The sequence below is a fragment of the Chrysemys picta genome, chromosome 1 (assembly GCF_011386835.1).
Source record: "Chrysemys picta bellii isolate R12L10 chromosome 1, ASM1138683v2, whole genome shotgun sequence".
NCBI lineage: Eukaryota > Metazoa > Chordata > Testudines > Emydidae > Chrysemys > Chrysemys picta.
Window position 1 is genome coordinate 63,966,926 of NC_088791.1, and position 18,107 is coordinate 63,985,032.

The following is an 18,107-nucleotide window of genomic DNA, read 5'->3' on the forward strand; positions in this document are numbered from 1 at the left end:
AGGGGTAGGGCCAGGATGAGGTCTTCCCATGGACCTAGCACATGGCTCTAGTGGCCGGTGCCTTTGGGGGCACCACCTAGGGCGGGAAGCAGGCTGTGCTTCCTGACCCTATAAACAGGCTCTTATCCCTCCTCCCCCACGCATCTCCCTGACCCAGCATATAACACCACATGGGTCAGAAGCTCCTTCACCTCCCATGGGGGATGGAAAGAGCGAGGGACTAGGCCAGGCTTTCTTCATTCCCCCCCCACCAATCACACCCATAACCTCCATCTTCACACCTCTGGGATAAAAGCCTTCTTCTGCTATTGATCAGCCTTGTTAGTCCTGTAGCTCAAGTGGTCGGAGTCTGTCTGGAAGTGCTGTAGCCTTAGGGTTCAAGCCCTGCTAAAGATACGCACTGTGGGGGTAGTTACAGTCGTATATAACAGAATTATATTTAGCTTTCTCATTCTGAAAAATTGTTGTTGACTAAGAGTCAGGAGACCTGGGTTCTAGTCCAAGACCCTATGGTAAAAGGGTAAAAGGGCCACATCTGGCCTGGGTCATCTGACTCAGGCTCACGGAGCTGAGGTTGCTGGGCTGAAAGTCGTCATTTAGACCCTCGCAATGTCCCAGACCTCGGGCTCCAGCCCGACCTTGAGTACCTACACAGGGATTTTTCAGCCCCGCGAGTCTGCATCAGCTGACCCAGGCCAACCAGGGTTTTTTATCCCTGTGTAGACATAGCCTATCACCGGCCTGCTATGTTACCTTGGGCCAGTCACTTGTGCCTCAGTATCCCCATCTGTAAAATAGGGATAATGACACTTATGTATCTTTTTGAGGTTGCCAGATGCAACCTGCTAAATACATGCAAAATAGTTAATGTGATCAGCATAGAATGCACTGGTGATAAGGTTGTATGGATTCCCTGCACTCATGGGAAGGCTTTTATCCGGAAGGTCAGATTAGTCCGCACAACTTGAAGGAGTTAGCAGCACTCAGCTAAGGCACATTCTGTACCTATGTCTTATGTTTAGTTCACAATAATGACAGCTGTAATTAAACAGTCAACACTTGTCATTGCTACTTATCTTGTCTTAAGGAGCAATTTCCATTATGACTTCATTAAAGGCAAGAAAGATCTGAGCAGAAGCAACTGGGGTTGTAGAACAGGCCAAAAAGCCGCAGTACAAGGTGAAGTAGTTGTGTATACATGTGAGCGGGTGGCTCGATACATAGCTTACAAAACTTGTGTTAGTAAGAAGAATAGTCTATAACACAGAAATTCTATTTTCTGCCTCCACACTCTTTTCTGCTCCCTTAAAGAGGGATGTTTTTGGCACACATATGAGCAACTGTAAGCATCTGCAGCACTTCCTGCCATGGCAGTGTTAGGTGCTGAGTTTTTACAGTGCAAATGTAACATCACCTGCACCTGTTCCTCTCTTGCCACACATAATGCTGCAAGAATCACAGGCCCCATGCTGCAGCCTTTACAGAACTGGTCCCATTGACGTTTGTGAATAAAGGCTGCATGATCAGGCACCACCTTTGCAGGTTGTTTTTTAAACCGTTGTTTTATTTTAAGATGACCCCTGTTTATTATATCTGTTTCTCCAAGACCAGCTCCTCTGACATTCCTTGAAACACATTGGTGAGCCTGCCAGCTTTGAGCTTTGCCTTTTTCTCATGCTTGGAAACTGCCCTGCTTTCCAGGATTGAGCTCATTGACAGTGTATCACTGCTCTCTGCTGGAGAAGCTCTGAGCTAGGCTAGGCCTCTCTGGTCTCCAGCTGGTTGTCAGGAATGCAGATACGATGGCTGAACTGATAACCTCTAAGCCTTCAAGATCAAACTTGACATAAGACTTATTCATGCTTGTCATACAGTGCAATTTAGGAGCTTTGTTGTGCAGGCTGGAGACAGATTCTTCAGAGAGGAGGATGAGAAAGATAAATACAGCAACACTGGCAAGACCCAAATATCTGCAGGCACCTGGACTCAGCTCCCTGGTACTACATGATAGGCACTGTAGTGATGGTCACAGATTTCTGCATTAGTCTTTCCTGATTGCATTTGCAGCCATGTAATATTTTTATATGCAAGTGTAAGAATTTTCTTCTGGTTAGATGCAATAAAATCCTTTCATAATGTTTTTGGGTTTTTTTGCACAGGTGGGTGTGGCAGGCAATCAGTCAGTAGGGTGGTTTGTTCTATTTCTAGGAGTAAATATTGAATGGGTTTCATTTGGGTCTTATTGATTAGATTTCAGGAGTTGTGAAATTTAACCTTACCGTGGCATAAAGTGTTGCTGACACATTCAAAGGCACAGACGTGATCTGTGCTTCTCTGCAAAAATCACAGGTGAAAACTATATTAAAAATAGTCTCTCCAGCATGAGCCCTCTCCACTCCCTCAGACACACACACAGTATATCCTCTAATTTTTTATACTTCTGCAGGTCTGGTATCCTTTTTATTTAAAAACAACTTGATGAATATAAATAATAAAAAGGCAGCTTTACAACAGCAATAAAGTGCTATTATAGTCTACAGCATTCCAAGTGAATTATTGCTGTGCTGTCAAAGAAAACAAAAACATTTGGGAAGGACTGTTTATTTTACAGTGGTTGACCAAAAGTATGCAAGTGGTTATAAAAAATGTAGACAGCTAACGATGGGAGGTTCCACTTGCTCATTCTAAAAACCCATTTACAAACCTTTGACACTGACTTTAGAGCACTGGAGATAATGATAGGCACTTCCCATAGGGAAACACAGGCACTTCCATATCTCTTACAAACCAACATTCCCTCCACCTCTTCTCACCCCTTCTCCACCACCCAACCCCACAGACAAAAGGCAGGGGATTTTTACAATTGCAGTGGAACAGCTAAGCATGCTGCAAGCAACTATTTCTGTGGAGCTGTTGAGCTTTATAGTACTTTTCAACTACAGTAAAGGTGTAGCCTGCATATCTGTGGATTTATTTGCCTTGCTGAGAGTTTGCTAGGAGTTTGTCTCTCTTTTATTAAACCTGCACCATTCAAACCTCTACACAGAGCAATTTTCTGCCATCTGTCTTCCAGCATACAGAACTCCTCGCTGAAATCAGTGTATCAAAGTTGGTAGTAAAATGTGGCCAGTAGTGGTGAAGTGAAGAGATTTCCCATGTTAACTGTTTCTTCTGTCTCTTCAGAAAGACATTCTGATACGGCAAGGTGTTGAGCACCTCCTGCTATGTATTGAGCTCCCTTATCGTCCACTAAACTCAGCACATAACAGGCACCGAGCACCTCAAAGGATCAGGCCCAAAATCACAGCATACATAGTTGATGATATAATTGAGGGCTTGATCCTGAGTTCCTCATGGACTTCATTGGGAGTTTGCCTGAATACAGAGCCAATGATTGAGTCCTAAATCCTTATATCTGGATGCTTATGGGCTAAATGCAGCCCTCTACATCCTAAAATACATCTCACAGCTGCCTTCTCTTTGTAACTGTACAGTGAGGACAAAGTTGATCATCCATGGGATTTTATTACTAGTGAATCCAAACAGTAAGCCATCTCTATTAATCTGATATAGTACAAGCAAATGTTATGCCTGAGTGCCTTTATTCTGGCTTGAAAAATACATGTGAATTTATTAAGGCTGTCAAGCAATTCAAAAAATTAATTGCAATTAAAAAAATTAATCGCACTGTTAAACAATAATAGAATACCATTTATTTAAATATTTTTGGATGTTTTCTACATTTTCAAATGTATTGATTTCAATTATAACACAGAACACAATATGTACAGTGCTCACTTTATATGTATTTTTGAATACAAATATTTGTGCTTTAAAAAAACAAAAGAAATATTATTTTTCAATTCACCTCACACAGGTACTGTAGTACAATCTCTTTATCATGAAAGTTGAACTTACAAATGCGGAATTATGTACAAAAAATAACTGCATTCAAAAATAAAACAATGTAAAACTTTAGAGTCTGCAGGTCCACTCAGTCCTACTTCTTGTTCAGTCAGTCACTCAGACAGCCAAGTTTGTTTGCATTTGCAGGAGATAATGCTGCCCGCTTCTTGTTTACAGTGTCACTTGAAAGTGAGAACAGGTGTTCTCATGGCACTGTTGTAGCCTGCGTCGTAAGATATTTACGTGCCAGATACGTTAAAGATTCATATGTCCCTTCATGCTTCAAACACCATTCTAGAGGACGTTATGCTAATGAGGGGTTCTGCTCGATAACGCTCCAAAGCAGTGCAGACCAACGCATGTTCACTTTCATCATCTGAGTCAGAAGCCACCAGCAGAAGGTTGGTTTTCTTTTTTGATAGTTCGGGTTCTGTAGTTTCCTCATTGGAGTTTTGCTTTTTTAAGACTTCTAAAGGCATGCTCCACACCTCGTCCCGCTCAGATTTTGGAAGGCACTTCAGATTCTTAAACCTTGCTGTAGTGCTGGGTGTGTAGCTATCTTTAGAAAACTCACATTGGTACCTTCTTTGCGTTTTGTGAAATCTGCAGTGAAAGTGTTCTTAAAATGAACAACATGTGCTGGGTCATCATACGAGACTGCCATAACATGAAATATATGGCAGAATGCGGGTAAAACAGAGCAGGAGACATACTAATCTCCCCCAAGGAGTTCAGTCACAAATTTAATTAACGCATTATTTTTTTAATGAGCATCTGCATGGAAGCATGTCCTCTGGAATGGTGGCCGAAGCAAGAAGGGGCATATGAATGTTTAGAATATCTGGCACATAAATACCTTGCAATGCTGGCTACAAAAGTGTCATGCAAATGCCTGTTCTCACTTTCAGGTGACATTGTAAATAAGAAGCGGCCAGCATTATCTCCTGTAAATGTAAACAAACTTGTTTGTCTTAGTCATTGGCTGAACAAGAAGTAGGACTGAATGGACCTGTAGACTCTAAAGTTTTACATTGTTTTGTTTTTGAGTGCAGTTATGTAACCAACAAAAAAATCTACATTTGTAAGTTGCTCTTTCACGATAAAGAGACGGTATTGTATGAGGTGAATTGAAAAATACTATTTCTTTTGTTTTTCATTTTTACAGTGCAAATATTTGTAATAAAAATAATAATATAAAGTGATCACTGTACAATATATTTGAAAATCTAGAAAAACATCCAAAAATATTTAATAAATTTCAATTGGTATTTTATTGTTTAACAGCACGATTAAAACTGTGATTAATCATGATTAATTTTTTAAATTGCGATTAATTTTTTTGAGTTAATCACGTGAGTTAACTGCGATTAATAGACAGCCCTACAAATTATGAACCTGATCCAATGCCCTCTGAAGTCAGGGGAAAGATCCATCAGATTCATGGGGCATTAGATCAGGCCCTAGGTGCAGCTGTCATGATTCTGGCAAGATGCCAGTAGGATCTCATTATTGGGTAAGGCTACACTGCGATAAAAAATCCGTAGCACCGAATCGCAGAGCCCAGTTCAGCTGACTTGGGCTCATGGGGCTCAGGCTGTGGGGCTATGAAATTGCAGTGTAGATATTTGGGCTCAGGCTGGAGCTACCTTGCAATAGGTGAGGGTCTCAGAGCCCAGGCTCCAATCCACGTCCAAATGTCTACACTGCAATTTTGTAGCCCCACAGCCTGAGCCACATGAGCCCAAGTCCGCTGACCTAGGCCATGTGGTGGGTCTTTTATCACAATGTAGACATGCCCAATAGGGAATAGAATTCACCACCCTTCAAGAGCATGTGACAATGCTTCTTCATAGAGCATATTTCTTCATAGTTCCCGCTTCTCCAGTCCCGGCAAGAACACTTCCCCTGGATCATTTTCCCCTACCTCCCCTACCCCACAATGTCTGGAGACCAGATTACAGTTGGCAGAAGCAGCCATGTATTTACAGGAAAAGTATGATTGTCTTTTTGGTGAAAAGATCAGTTTCCTTTCAGGAAAGACATCATCTGATTTGAGAGAGGCTTTCTGATTGCTGCCCTCATGCTGTGAAATCCATGGATTGATCACTGTTTTTGCAGGTCAAAACATAATAGCTGGCTAAAAAAATCTTAAAGATTACGAAGCAATCTTTCAGTTAATAGTGAAAATAATAATAAAAAACCCACTCCAGCAAATCCACGTGCTGGCTGGTAAGTAGTGGAAAGACTAGGTTGGGTCTGGCACTGTTTTTAGACAATGTCCTGCAGGGGGAAAAAAATAGAAAGAAAGCAAACTGCTAAAGAATTTGATTCATCCACTGCCCTATTCCATACACACAGAAACATGCGCACACTCAGAATAGTTGTTAATGAAGATTTGTTTATGAAGGAAGCATGTTAATCCCAGTGAACCTGCCTTTCATAAACGTGCTGGGATTACTGAGTCACTGCTGTTTACACATTTTCCTTCCCTTTAGCTGTACGCCCTTTCCCATGTGTTCATGCAGTGCATGTGAATTGGTCTGAGGAGAGCTCCTGGGAAGTCCCCAAGTAAGCCCCTTTATGTGGAATTTCATTAGAAAGTCAAGGTGGGGAGTATCTATGAGCCTCTTGACAGCTGATCAGTACACTTGCCATTCATTTACCACCCTAGTTGAACGCTGGTGCCAGAGAATGTACAGTATTACCTCGCCTTGCTACATAATTAAAGATATCTGCTCTGACCAGAGGAAAATAAGCATGGGAAAGCCTTGTGCTGATGTGTGCCAAAAGCAACCTTGGTCAATGGGAGAAAGAAAGATGCTGTGTGCCTGTGCTTTTTGCTGCTTGTACTAGAATCATGCACTGCTATTTCTACTGTTTTTGCCAGTTGGCATCAGTCCACCTTTTCTGTTCATGCTCAAACAGCCAGGAACAGTATGGTGAGAGAGGAAGCCCCTTCTCATATACTTCTAGCTGAATTGCCAATGGTTTGCTTTTGTAGTGAATCCAGCAACAAAACAAAACAACCCGGTCAAATCAGCTGTGTTCATTAACAAATAAAGCCACTGAATAATATTGCAGTGGCATCTTGGTGCTCTGCCGTACTCTTCTGAGTGCCATTTCATGCAATACCTTCCATAAAAGGATTTTGATTTACTTAGAGGCAAAAACAAAAGTGTGTGTACATTTCTTTAGACTGGAATAGTTACTTTGTTAGACCAAAGAGCCAAAAAGAAAACCCCCCAAACCACCTTCTAGTCAAGTTTAGGTAAAGGTGAATGAACTTGATCTAAAGTGATGCAGTTGATTTGAACTTTAGCACAGCTGAAAAGTACAAATCAATTGCAGTTTCTCCTCTGTACGGGAAATGGCAAATGCTGCATATAAACAGCATGTAACGAGAGAATCTGAGTCATCAGCTTACATGTGCAGCCTGGGCATGCATTAAACGTGTCTTGTGTCCAAGTTATAGCCACAACTGAAATACCTTTAGGGGAACTGAAAAATTTGGGTGAAGAGAGGGAAAGGTAAGAAAAATCCTAGCTATTTAAAAGGTATGAATAAGTAGCCTAAAGATGTTTCAGAATTGTAAATGTGTCCTGGCAATTTTAATGGAGTTTATACTGGTCAGAGGTTTGATCCCATAATTAGCATTTTGTGACTGTTAGTCCTGTTAGGCCAAATTCAGCCCTGGTGGAAGCAGGCTCATTGTCACCAGCATCAGTAGTATTGTGCCTGCATTCACCAGGGCTGAATTTTGCCTAGGTATCCAACTTGAAAAATGATCTTTAGGCTTTTCATCTGACCACTGATTCTGAACCAGTCTTTCAGAAATACTGCTGATGTGTCCACGCATAGGGCCATATCGTACTCTCTGCACTGCTTCCTTCTGTGGACTCCAGTGGGAGCTACTTACTAGTTTTTGCATCTCAAAATTAATATGGACCATAGTATTTTCTAAAGTAACTTGCCATCAAGAGTGATGTAGGGGAATATTTCTGTCAGGAACAGTGTGGTTTCAGTGGACTCAGACACTTTTACTTCTAGAATTTATTGGTGCCTGCACATACTTCTGTGCATTAAAACTTCCTCTTCTTCAGCTGGCATCCTGTAAAGGAACAGCCTGCGCTAAGAGTGATTTATTCAGATTTCTAAGAATTCTAGACTAACATTAATGTAATGTGTTTTGAGAAGCCTAATAATCATTATTTAAAATGGAAAAATCCATATTTTAAAAAGACCTGCCCTCCTTTGAATTCATAGAATCATAGAATATCAGGGTTGGAAGGGATCTCAGAAGGTCATCGAGTCCAACCCCCTGCTCAGAGCAGGACCAACACCAACTAAATCATCCCAGCCAGAGCTTTGTCAAGCCGGGCCTTAAAAACCTCTAAGGATGGAGATTCCACTACCTCCCTAGATCAGCGGTCTCCAAAGTGGGATGCGCAAGAGGATCCTTGGGGGTGCACAGCAGGAGGAGCAGGGAGTCCGAGTTTTTTTTTGCTTTGACGTGGCTGGAGTGCATGCTCAAAATTTTTTTACTGATAGGGGTGCACGATCAAAAAAGTTTGGAGACCACTGCCCTAGATAACCCATTCCAGTGCTTCACCAACCTTTTAGTGAAATAGTGTTTCCTAATATCCAGCCTAGACCTCCCCCACTGCAACTTGAGACCATTACTTTTGTTCTGTCATCTGCCACCACTGAGAACAGCCGAGTTCCATCCTCTTTGGAACCCCCTTTCAGGTAGTTGAAAGCAGCTATCAAATCTCCCCTCACTCTTCTCTCCTGCAGACTAAATAACCCCAGTTCCCTCAGCCTCTCCTCATAAGTCACATGCCCCAGCCCCCTAATCATTTTTGTTGTCCCCTGCTGAACTAGCGCTCTCTAATTTGTCCACATCCTTTCTGTAGTGGGGGGCCCAAAACTGGACACATTACTCCAGATGTGGCCTCGCCAGTGCTGAATAGAGGGGAATAATCACTTCCCTTGATCTGCTGGCAATGCTCCTACTAATACAGCCCAATATGCTGTTGGCCTTCTTGGCAACAAGGGCACACTGTTGACTCATATGTAACAAGGTATTAAGTGGTATTTATTCTTCTCAGTATTTCTGAGATGCTGATTAGAGAAACAGTTTTAACCAATAGTGAAATATAATACTTTTAACACTTGCCACTTACACAGCATTTTTGAAACATACTCTCTTTTATGCCAAGCTTTAAGAGCTATCAACATTCCATGTAGTAGATAGGGAAACTGAGGCAGAGAGTGAGTTAGTGGCAAAGTTGGGAATGGAAATCAGTTCTTCTGACTCCCAGTTCATTACTTATCCACTGGACTCTGCAGCCTTTTCAATCCCTAAATATGTTCTGATAATAAAAACAATAAGTAAATATATTTTATAACTGTAGAAAAAAATCTTAGCTGTTCTGGTAAGTTTTAGCTCTAATTAATGCAAACATTTATTATGAAGTAACTTGTATCTTTCAGTTACTGCAGTTAATTTTAAACAAGAAATATTCCTTTGTTTAAATGGAAACCTAGTTGCAGTTTTTAATCTTCCCCCCTTCCCCAGTCTCATCATAGTTGGGAATACTTTGAAAATGGAAAACCTAATCATTGGGCTACTCTTCTTCCTACAAGCAACACTCTGAGCTATAACTACAGTGTGCTAGATTCATATTCCAACGCGATCCAGCCTCCCTAATCCACCCAGCTTTAATGTCTTCTGAATCTAGGGCATCTGCTTTTGGAAAGTCTACAACCTCTGCGTACAGTGTCTAGGCTTGGTAACATTACACGAAGAGCATGGAGAGTCTAGAATTTAATATCCTTTGGGGTACTTTTGCTTCCTTGCTTTTTATAGACAATGAGTAAATCTGTGAGAGTCATGTAAGTCTAGAATTACAGTAGATGTTGTAGGCCTTGTATAGTCTGTATGGCAAACGGTAAACTGCAAATGCTCCGGCCTCCATTCTATTTAAATGGTAAGGGCCAGACCATTGGCTGGTATGAATTGGTGTAGCTCCACTGAAGTTGATGGTGTGATGCTGATTTACACCCGCCAAAGTTCTGCCCTGAATAATTTAATGTAAAGCAGGTGCTTTATTACCTAACGCTAACCCTGACCCTTGAGCACTGTAGGACAACTAAAAGCCATCCATCTTTAGATTCTCTCCCAGCAAAACATTGCCATGTCCAGACACACCCATGCTGAACATTTTTTCAGGAAGTGAGAACCAGTTCAGTCACATGTAAGGTTAGTTATAAGTTCTGGTAGCCTTTCAGAGTGATTCTTTTTTGCCCTTCATAATAGAAGCACATGCAGTGAAGCAGGACCAGCAAAACTGTTCCCCTCATTTGCGTTGGGTTTATCAATGAGCAGAGGTTCTTGGGCGATCTACCACACTCTCTCTCCCAATGTTAGTGAGCCTTTCACACCTCCACACACAATGGGGAAAGCTCCCCCAGCAGTTTGCCTGTCTGAGATATTGAAGCAATAACCACAATGGTGTTTTTTGGGTAGGGAGAGAGATTAGGGATTAGAGGAGAGTTTGAATGAGTTCTTGGTAGGAGCACTTAGAAACTGGGATCTGTTTAACCTTCCAATCTTGCTACATTAGTCAATAGCTCAAAGCAGTAACACGACTCCTTCCTACATAAAGAAAATATTTTCTTGAGGATTTACAACAATATTTGTTCAGGTAAATAATACTAGCGCACCAGCAGAAAGGGGTCTGAACACTGGAACCCTTTGTCTGGATTCACTGAAGCTCTGCAATAAGTAGCTTGTGGATTTCCCCCTATTTGTTGTGTTTTGACAAGAGGAGCTTATATTATCCTGAGTGCTTCAGGGCCTCGGTGACAGTCAGTGCATGACTCCATTTGAGGTGACTCTCATGTACTCTGCGTATTCTCTTATCTATTTTAGGATTTTATATTGCCACCCCTCACTGCAGTGTCTGAGCATCTTGCACGCAGAATCGATAGTAACAGCAACATCCATGGTGGATTTCATGGAGTCTCTTCTTCTTCTCCCTTCTTGGAGTAAATGCCCGGTTTGGGGTTTGGGTTTATATGGTTTGATTTCTGGAGCGTGCACTTGGGAAGGTGGGGGTGCCACATTGCAAATGTTATTCTTGTTATGGTGGAGAAAGGCTTTATTCGAAGAGGAAGTGTTAAGATACCTTTATGCTGCAGCCAGGCACATAATTTGCAGCTTAATCTGGACAGTGTGGCTAAATGTAGCAGTGAGGCCATGGTAGCATAGGGTTCAGTGCAAGATGTAAAAGCCTCCCAATCCTCCTGGGTGCATACTGGCATTGCTATCCCATGCTGAAGTCTGCACCACTGCATCCTCACTGATATTTTAAGAGAGGTAGCTAGATTAAAGCTAGCATGGGTGTGACTACACGAGCTGCAGATTACACCCCGGGCTACACTGTAGACGAAGCCTTAGTCTTCTAATTGTGCTTGCTAGACTTGTCAGACCCAGGGCTGGCTCCAGGCACCAGCGAAGGAAGCAGGTGCCTGGGGCGGCCAATAGAAAGGGGCGGCACTCCGTCCATTATTGGGGCGGCATGTCCAGGTCTGTGTCGGCAATTCGGTGGTGGGTCCTTCAGTCCCTCTCTTCCTCTTCTGCAGCAGTTCAGCGGCAGCTCAATCGTGTTTTTCTTCGTTTCCTTTTTGTTTCTTCGCCGCTTGGGGCGGCGAAAAAGCTGGAGCTGGCCCTGGGCAGACCACTCCATCCCCACATTTGTCTTTTACAAATGGACAGGCAGTTCTGTAAAATGGAGGAAGAACTTTCATACATGGGAATCATACCAATCAGAAAAGTTTCTGCCACTTGCCTGATATATTCTGACCCCTCGCCCACATCAGTTACACTATTGGTTGTCCCTCTTCATTCTCTTCCACCCTGTCTGCTTGTGTATTTACACCACACACATCACCATGGCCTGTGAGCCCACTTCTGAGTGCTAGTATAAACTGAGAGGGAACACAGGTGATCCTTCTGTTCCCTTGGGTCTCTCTGGAACTCAGCTCTGATGGGGAAGGGTTAGGAAGAGTAATAGACATCCAGATTGCTAGATTTGCAAAAAGGGGTGGTAAAGGTAACTTGTGGGAGGTGGCAAAAAACATTTTTGTCACTCAGTAAGGTGAGCTGTGTAATCATTCACTGCAGCTTCTGCACTTCTCTGACTTATATTGAGCTGTGCATTGATCTTACATTGTGTCTAGCCTGGGTTTATTGGCCTACAAGTGTGGATATGGTAGATTAAAAGCACTTTTACAGTTGTTACCATCTTTATTCCTGGTCTGAGCAATACAGTGGTACAATCTCTGCACGAGCTTTCCTCAAACCCAGTCTGCTTCCTCGTCAACTAATACCCTCCTTCCCATCTGCCTTTCTGCCATAGCTTGGGGCCCAGATGCTACTGCTACAGGAAGTAGCCTGTGATAAGATTACACATCCTCATTGCTCTGTTGCAAAGGAAACTCTGTTGTCTAAGAGATATGCCTGGTTGAAAGCAGTGTTGTGCTGATCAGACGTTCTTGGTCTGATGGATTAAGAGTGTGCTTATAATTTGGGTTTGTGTGGAAGGAAAGAGAGCCGCCTTGCATCTCCAAGTGTGGGCTGCAGAGTCCATTCAGTCGCACATGTGTTTCTTCTCTTCTGTCTCTCTGTTCATTTTTGGCCTCCTACTTATTTTCTCTCTTTCTAACCCTATGCTTCCAAACACCACCATCTATTTAGTCAGTCTGGTGACTGCAGTTTTATAACAATCTGCCTACTTGTTTCCTAGTGGAAGAATAAAAGAGAAAGCCCTGTCTCCCCCACTGACACTCACGCTGATGGTCTTGGCTGGGAAACAGATACTGTTGGCAGAGATCAGAGAGGAACTCACAGTGGTAGCAGAAGAAAAGAATTTGGCAGGGAGGTGAGCCACATGATTCTGATTCATACTGTACTCTTGAAATGTGGCAGGAGGGCTAGGAAAGGCTTTTAGTGCCAGCACAGAGAAAGCAGAGACACTCACATTCAAACATCATATTCTTTTTATAGCACAGGCATGCCTCATAGGAAAAATATTGAACTTGGCCTTCCAGCACGAAGAAAATAGGCCCAAATGTGATTTTACTGCTTGAGTCACTCACTTAATCAGTTACTGGTTGCATGTAGGAAGCCTTCTATTAGGCTAACTTAGAAAATTTGTTTTTAATTAATTAATAGTGACACTGAGCTGTTTTTTCATTTGCTAAAAACTGCTTTCATTTGTAGTTTCTTTTATGTAAAAACACTCTAAAGATACTTTAATTCAGAAGAGTAATTGTTTTAATTCAGGCACTTGACTTAAGTGCCTTATAGATGGGTTGTTTTTTGTTTTGTTTTGTTTTTTTGGTAGTCAATGTTAGTATTTTGTTAGAAAAGCTACCCAATTGGTGCATTTGGGGCCAGATTCTGTTACGTTTACTCATGTCCCTTATCATACAAGTGATCCCACACATGGAGCAAATGTGAGTAAGGGAATCAGAATCTGGTTCTTTATTTGTTTTAACATCATATCTTGAAGCATAATATGCTGCAGAGAGGCTGTAGACCAAGTCTGATTTAATGTAGCTTTACTAGTTCAGAAAAATTCTAGGTCTCTTTTGTCAGTTCACCCTGTTATGAAAACTTAAAACGACACAAGACCTGCTATTGGGTAGACCCCTCAGTTTTATTCTGACTAAGCTCTGTTGTCTTTTAGGGAGTTGGCTAGAAACACAATTAGAAAACTGTAGCTGTATCTTGTAATGTAACTCTCCAGAACCCTGCACATTTACAAGGCCTTTGTTGGCTCAAAGGCTTATTGCTTCCCCATGTGCCATAAATCTGTATCTGCATCAAAAAATGTAGGGGCTGTAGTATATGGAAGTTCTTCTTCCTCACTGAGTGTGTCTCTGACAGATTTATATTGATGGTTGCACTGCACTACAGTCACAGACTTCTATTATATTCAAGCTCCACTAACTCAGTCCCTATTTCCTGTTTAAGGTGAGACAAGGTCCTGTATGAATGAGGGGTGAAATTACAGCTGAACTCTCTAATTGCTGTTACTACAGGAGAACCTTTAAGAAATATAGCAAGACGTTTTGTGTCCAGAGCTACCTCTGCACTCTCTTCACCAATTTGCTTTATGCTAAGGCAGTCCGTGTTTCTTCCCCCGCCCCCCGTGGAAAGAAAAGTCAGTAAATATATTTCAGTAAATCTCATTATATTTATAAAAGGTTATTTATAAAAGGTCAGATGTACTTTAATGCTTGAAGAACACAGCTATTTTAAGTTCCCCAATACTTTCAAGACCCTTCCTGGACTTTTAATTAAAAGCATGTAAAATGCAAAATACTAAAAGTTAAACACCAGCGAATGTTATTTGAGGCTTCAGGCTTAGGCATGTTAATTTAACACTGCACCGATCTAGTTTTGGAAACAGTACCTGTTCCTGCTTAGATACATTCATATCCTGATGAACATTCCAAAGGTTCAGAGGGGTAATCGCAATGTTCTTCTGACTGACCTCAATAGTAGCTACTTCCTGCTGGCTCATGGATGATTGTTGAGTGACTGAATCACTACCGAAGGGTATATGTTTAAATGTCGGCCACAATCCTGAAGCAGAGAAATGAACATAAAGTGTAATTGATTTATCTGATTTGTTTTAGGTAGGATTCTCCCACCCCCCCGACATTTCATGGTGATAGGAAGAGAGAACAATCCAACACTTAGAGTTGGATTTTCCAAAGCCTCAAAGTGACATGGGGCACAAACCCATTGAAAATCAAGTCGCTTTGGGATATTGGAAAATCCCACCCATAAACTCCTCCAGTAGACAACAGGTCTGATTCTGTCTCACTTGTACCAGATGAGTACCATTGGCTTCAATCACTCCTCATTTACACAGGTGTAAACTCTAAATCAGGACCAATACAGAGGCAACACTAACTAACATTTAGAGAGTGACACTCTCAAATTTACCTGTTGCTTGTGCTCTGGAAATGCTCTCCTCACATGCATTTGAAGGGTGAACCAACCAGGGATTATCTGTCTAACATACCAAATCTGTCTGGGTTCTGACACTTAGACCATCAACATGGTATCTGATCCCCTCACCAAAAGACATTTACAAGACTCCATCCAGAGAGCACACTCTATGTATGTGAAGAGAAATGGAGAAGCTAAAAGGGGATAAATTGCAACAACGGAAGGAGAAAGGGGGATCAGCACTGCACAGCTGCCCTGACGCTTCCTTATGCAGGCACTAGAGCATCACTAGGTGGCATAAAGATGCAGTATCAGCTGCTTTGCCTCCACCTTGATGCAACCAGTGACACAGGTGCAGCCAGAGAATCGCAGGCATGGCCAGATTTCCCTGATGACCCAGCAACCTCTGATTAGTAGAAATGACACCTCTGGGTGCAAGGCAGCTAGCGTAAATGAGAGGAACTGAACCCTCCTCAGGGTTAAGGGAATGCAAAGGGAGTTTAAAGCTCCCATAGCACACCCCTACTATGTTGTGCTGATCACTTTTTGGCCGCAGCTCAGCATCTGGGCCAGTCAAGCTGTTTTTATTTTATAGAAAGTTTGCTTTAATCAGTAGTTTGATTTTAGGATTTAATGGTGGTTTGGCTGCTTCTAGCAAAAAATAATAAATAATCTGAAAACATTTCTGGCTTTGGATGAGAGGGGATTTCAAACCATTCCAGATCCAAAGCCCATCAGTATAAATCCTCACTCTTTTTATTTTAGAAGAGAGGACTGGTATGAAACTAGCTAGCTATGGCCCCTCATTAACCACAGTATGTGAGCCCCTCACAATCTTGAATGTCATTATCCTTTCCATGCCCCGGGGAGGTAAGGAAGTGCTATTATCCCCATTTTACAAAAGGGGATCTGAGGCAGTGACAGACTAAGGGCCAGACTTTTAAAGCTATTTAGACAACCAACGATGCAGATAGGCAGCTAGTGGGATTTTCAAAAGTGCCTGGGCACCTAACTCCCATTCAAAGAATCTATCTGTCTCTTTAGGGTCCTAAGTACCTTTAAAAATCTGGCCCTAAGGGTACGTCTGCACTAGAACACCCATGGTTGGCCTGTGTCAGCTGTCTCAGGCTCATGGGGCTCAGGCTTTGGGGCTATAAAATTAAAGTATAGATGCCCGGACTTGGGCTGGACCTTGGGCTCTGGGACCTTCCCCCTTCGTGAGCCCAGGCTCCAACTCAAGCCTGGATTCCTCACTGCAATTTCATAGCTCCACAGCCAGAGCCCTGTGAGCCCGAGTCAGCTGACACAGGCCAGCTGCGGGTGTTTGATTGCAGTGTAGACGTACTGTAAGTGACTTTCCCGAAGCACCCAGCCTTGTCTCTACGGGATGTCAGTTGCTTATAATTATCCAGCTTTATCTTGTTTTGTTTTTCAATAAGATACAACTGAAAAATACATAATGGCCCCATACAATCTTCTATAGGTGGTTGATTTGTTTTCTTTGTACTACAATTAATGCTTCATAACAGCTAGTAAATCAGTGGTTAATTCATGGAAATTTTTGAGCACAGCCAAATGTTCAAAATAGTAAAAAGAGCATGTGTTTAGATTATACAGCCTCAGCTTGGAAGAGAGAGCTCCAACTTTTCACGCTTTTCCATGATACCCTGATTTGACCACTAGTATGCATCACAGTCACACTGATGTACCGCACTATTCCTTCTTTTAGGTAGTTTTAAAAAAAAATTACCAAAGATGTTAAGGGCTGTTTGGTGGGGTAAAAAAGAGGGGACACTTTTAGAAATATATTTTAAAAGGTCAGCCATCTGCTCAGCTTTGAAAATAGGGCTCAGTAAATCAAGTTTAGGTGTGTGTGCATGCATTCGTGTGAGTGTGTGTTTGTGTGTGTGCTTGTGTGTGCCTTTTGCAGGCTCTGCATTTTTCTTTGATGACCTATTTTCCTAGTTGATACTTATCTTGCAGAAGATGCTCTTAGGATGTATGCAGCTGATGGTAATTAAAGAGCTGGTGTGTAGAGACGTGCACCTCTTTTGGAGGAGGCGTAATTAATGGCTTGTTCTGTCAGCGTGTCTGTTCTCTGCTAGAATTAATTGTGCTTTTCTGTCATGGGGGTCTTTTAGCACCTAATCCCGCAAAATGCTGAGTAGCTTCAATTCCCAGTGACTTTAATGAGAGTAAAGGGTGCTCTTCACCTGGTAGGAAGCACTGGCCCCTTGCAGCCCTTTGTTTCCATCTCTGTCCATGTAAATGCAGTAGGGTGACCAGATATCCCGATTTTATAGGGACGGTCCCGATTTTTGGGTCTTTTTCATATATAGGTTCCTATTACCGCCCACCCCCTGTCCCAGTTTTTCACATTTGCTCCCTAAAATGCAGAGATAATAGGAGTGCAGGGCACAATGCTACATGGCCTTTCAGAATGGCTGAATTCTCATTTTTGCCTACAGGTCAGATTCTGCAGCCCTTACCCATGTGAAATAGGATGGTACCTTACTCCTTTAGGCGTCCCATTGAAAATGATTCAGCATGAACAAGGATGTCAGAATCTGTCTCTGTTTCCGTTTGATTAAAGGCTCAATCCCGCTCTTGTTAAAATGGCAAAATTCCCATTGATTTTGATGGGAGCAAGAGTGGGCCCTTATCCTTAATACTGTGTAGCAATGGCTTGGTATTGGACTAATTGACAGTAGGGAGAAGGTAGTTGTTTCTCTATTAGTCCCCTGGATTGATTTTTAATTATTAGACGATAACAGTCCTTTTAACATTGATGGGCTCTTACAGATAGTCAAGCAATGAGTAATGTTGTAACAGTGCTCTGAATAGGCCATATTTTGTTTGATTATATAACTCTGTATTCTCTGACTGCCATTGCGCTCCTTAATAGATGTAAATCCACCAGGACCAGTAAAAAAGCATTTAAAACAAATAGTAAAATGAACAACATTTGCAGAGCAGTAAAGGTACCACCTTTGCAACAACTTCACTCCCATTTTGAAAAATGCTAGTGAATTAATCTCCAAAATTGCAAATAAATAATATTTTATTAGGTTTCAGATATGTGTGCATGCACACACAGAGCCTAACAGGAACAAGATTTTTAGTTCACCCCTTGCTCATTCCAGCAAATTCTCTAAAACAGAACATAAAATAA

The 18,107-nt window shown here is 42.1% G+C and overlaps 1 protein-coding gene across 5 annotated transcripts in view; it reads left to right on the forward strand.

Moving 5' to 3' along the window:
* The window catches only part of HMGA2 (high mobility group AT-hook 2), a 169,847-nt gene that overhangs the window by 68,337 nt on the left and 83,403 nt on the right, over nucleotides 1–18,107 (forward strand). For 2 of the 5 annotated variants that reach the window (XM_024107617.3, XM_024107618.3), the window contains exon 4: nucleotides 12,717–12,851. The exons of the other annotated variants lie outside the window; for them this stretch is intronic. In XM_024107617.3, the coding sequence (XP_023963385.1) occupies nucleotides 12,717–12,851 (135 nt within the window). The remainder of the gene's footprint in view (nucleotides 1–12,716; nucleotides 12,852–18,107) is intronic. 5 annotated transcript variants of the gene reach the window in all.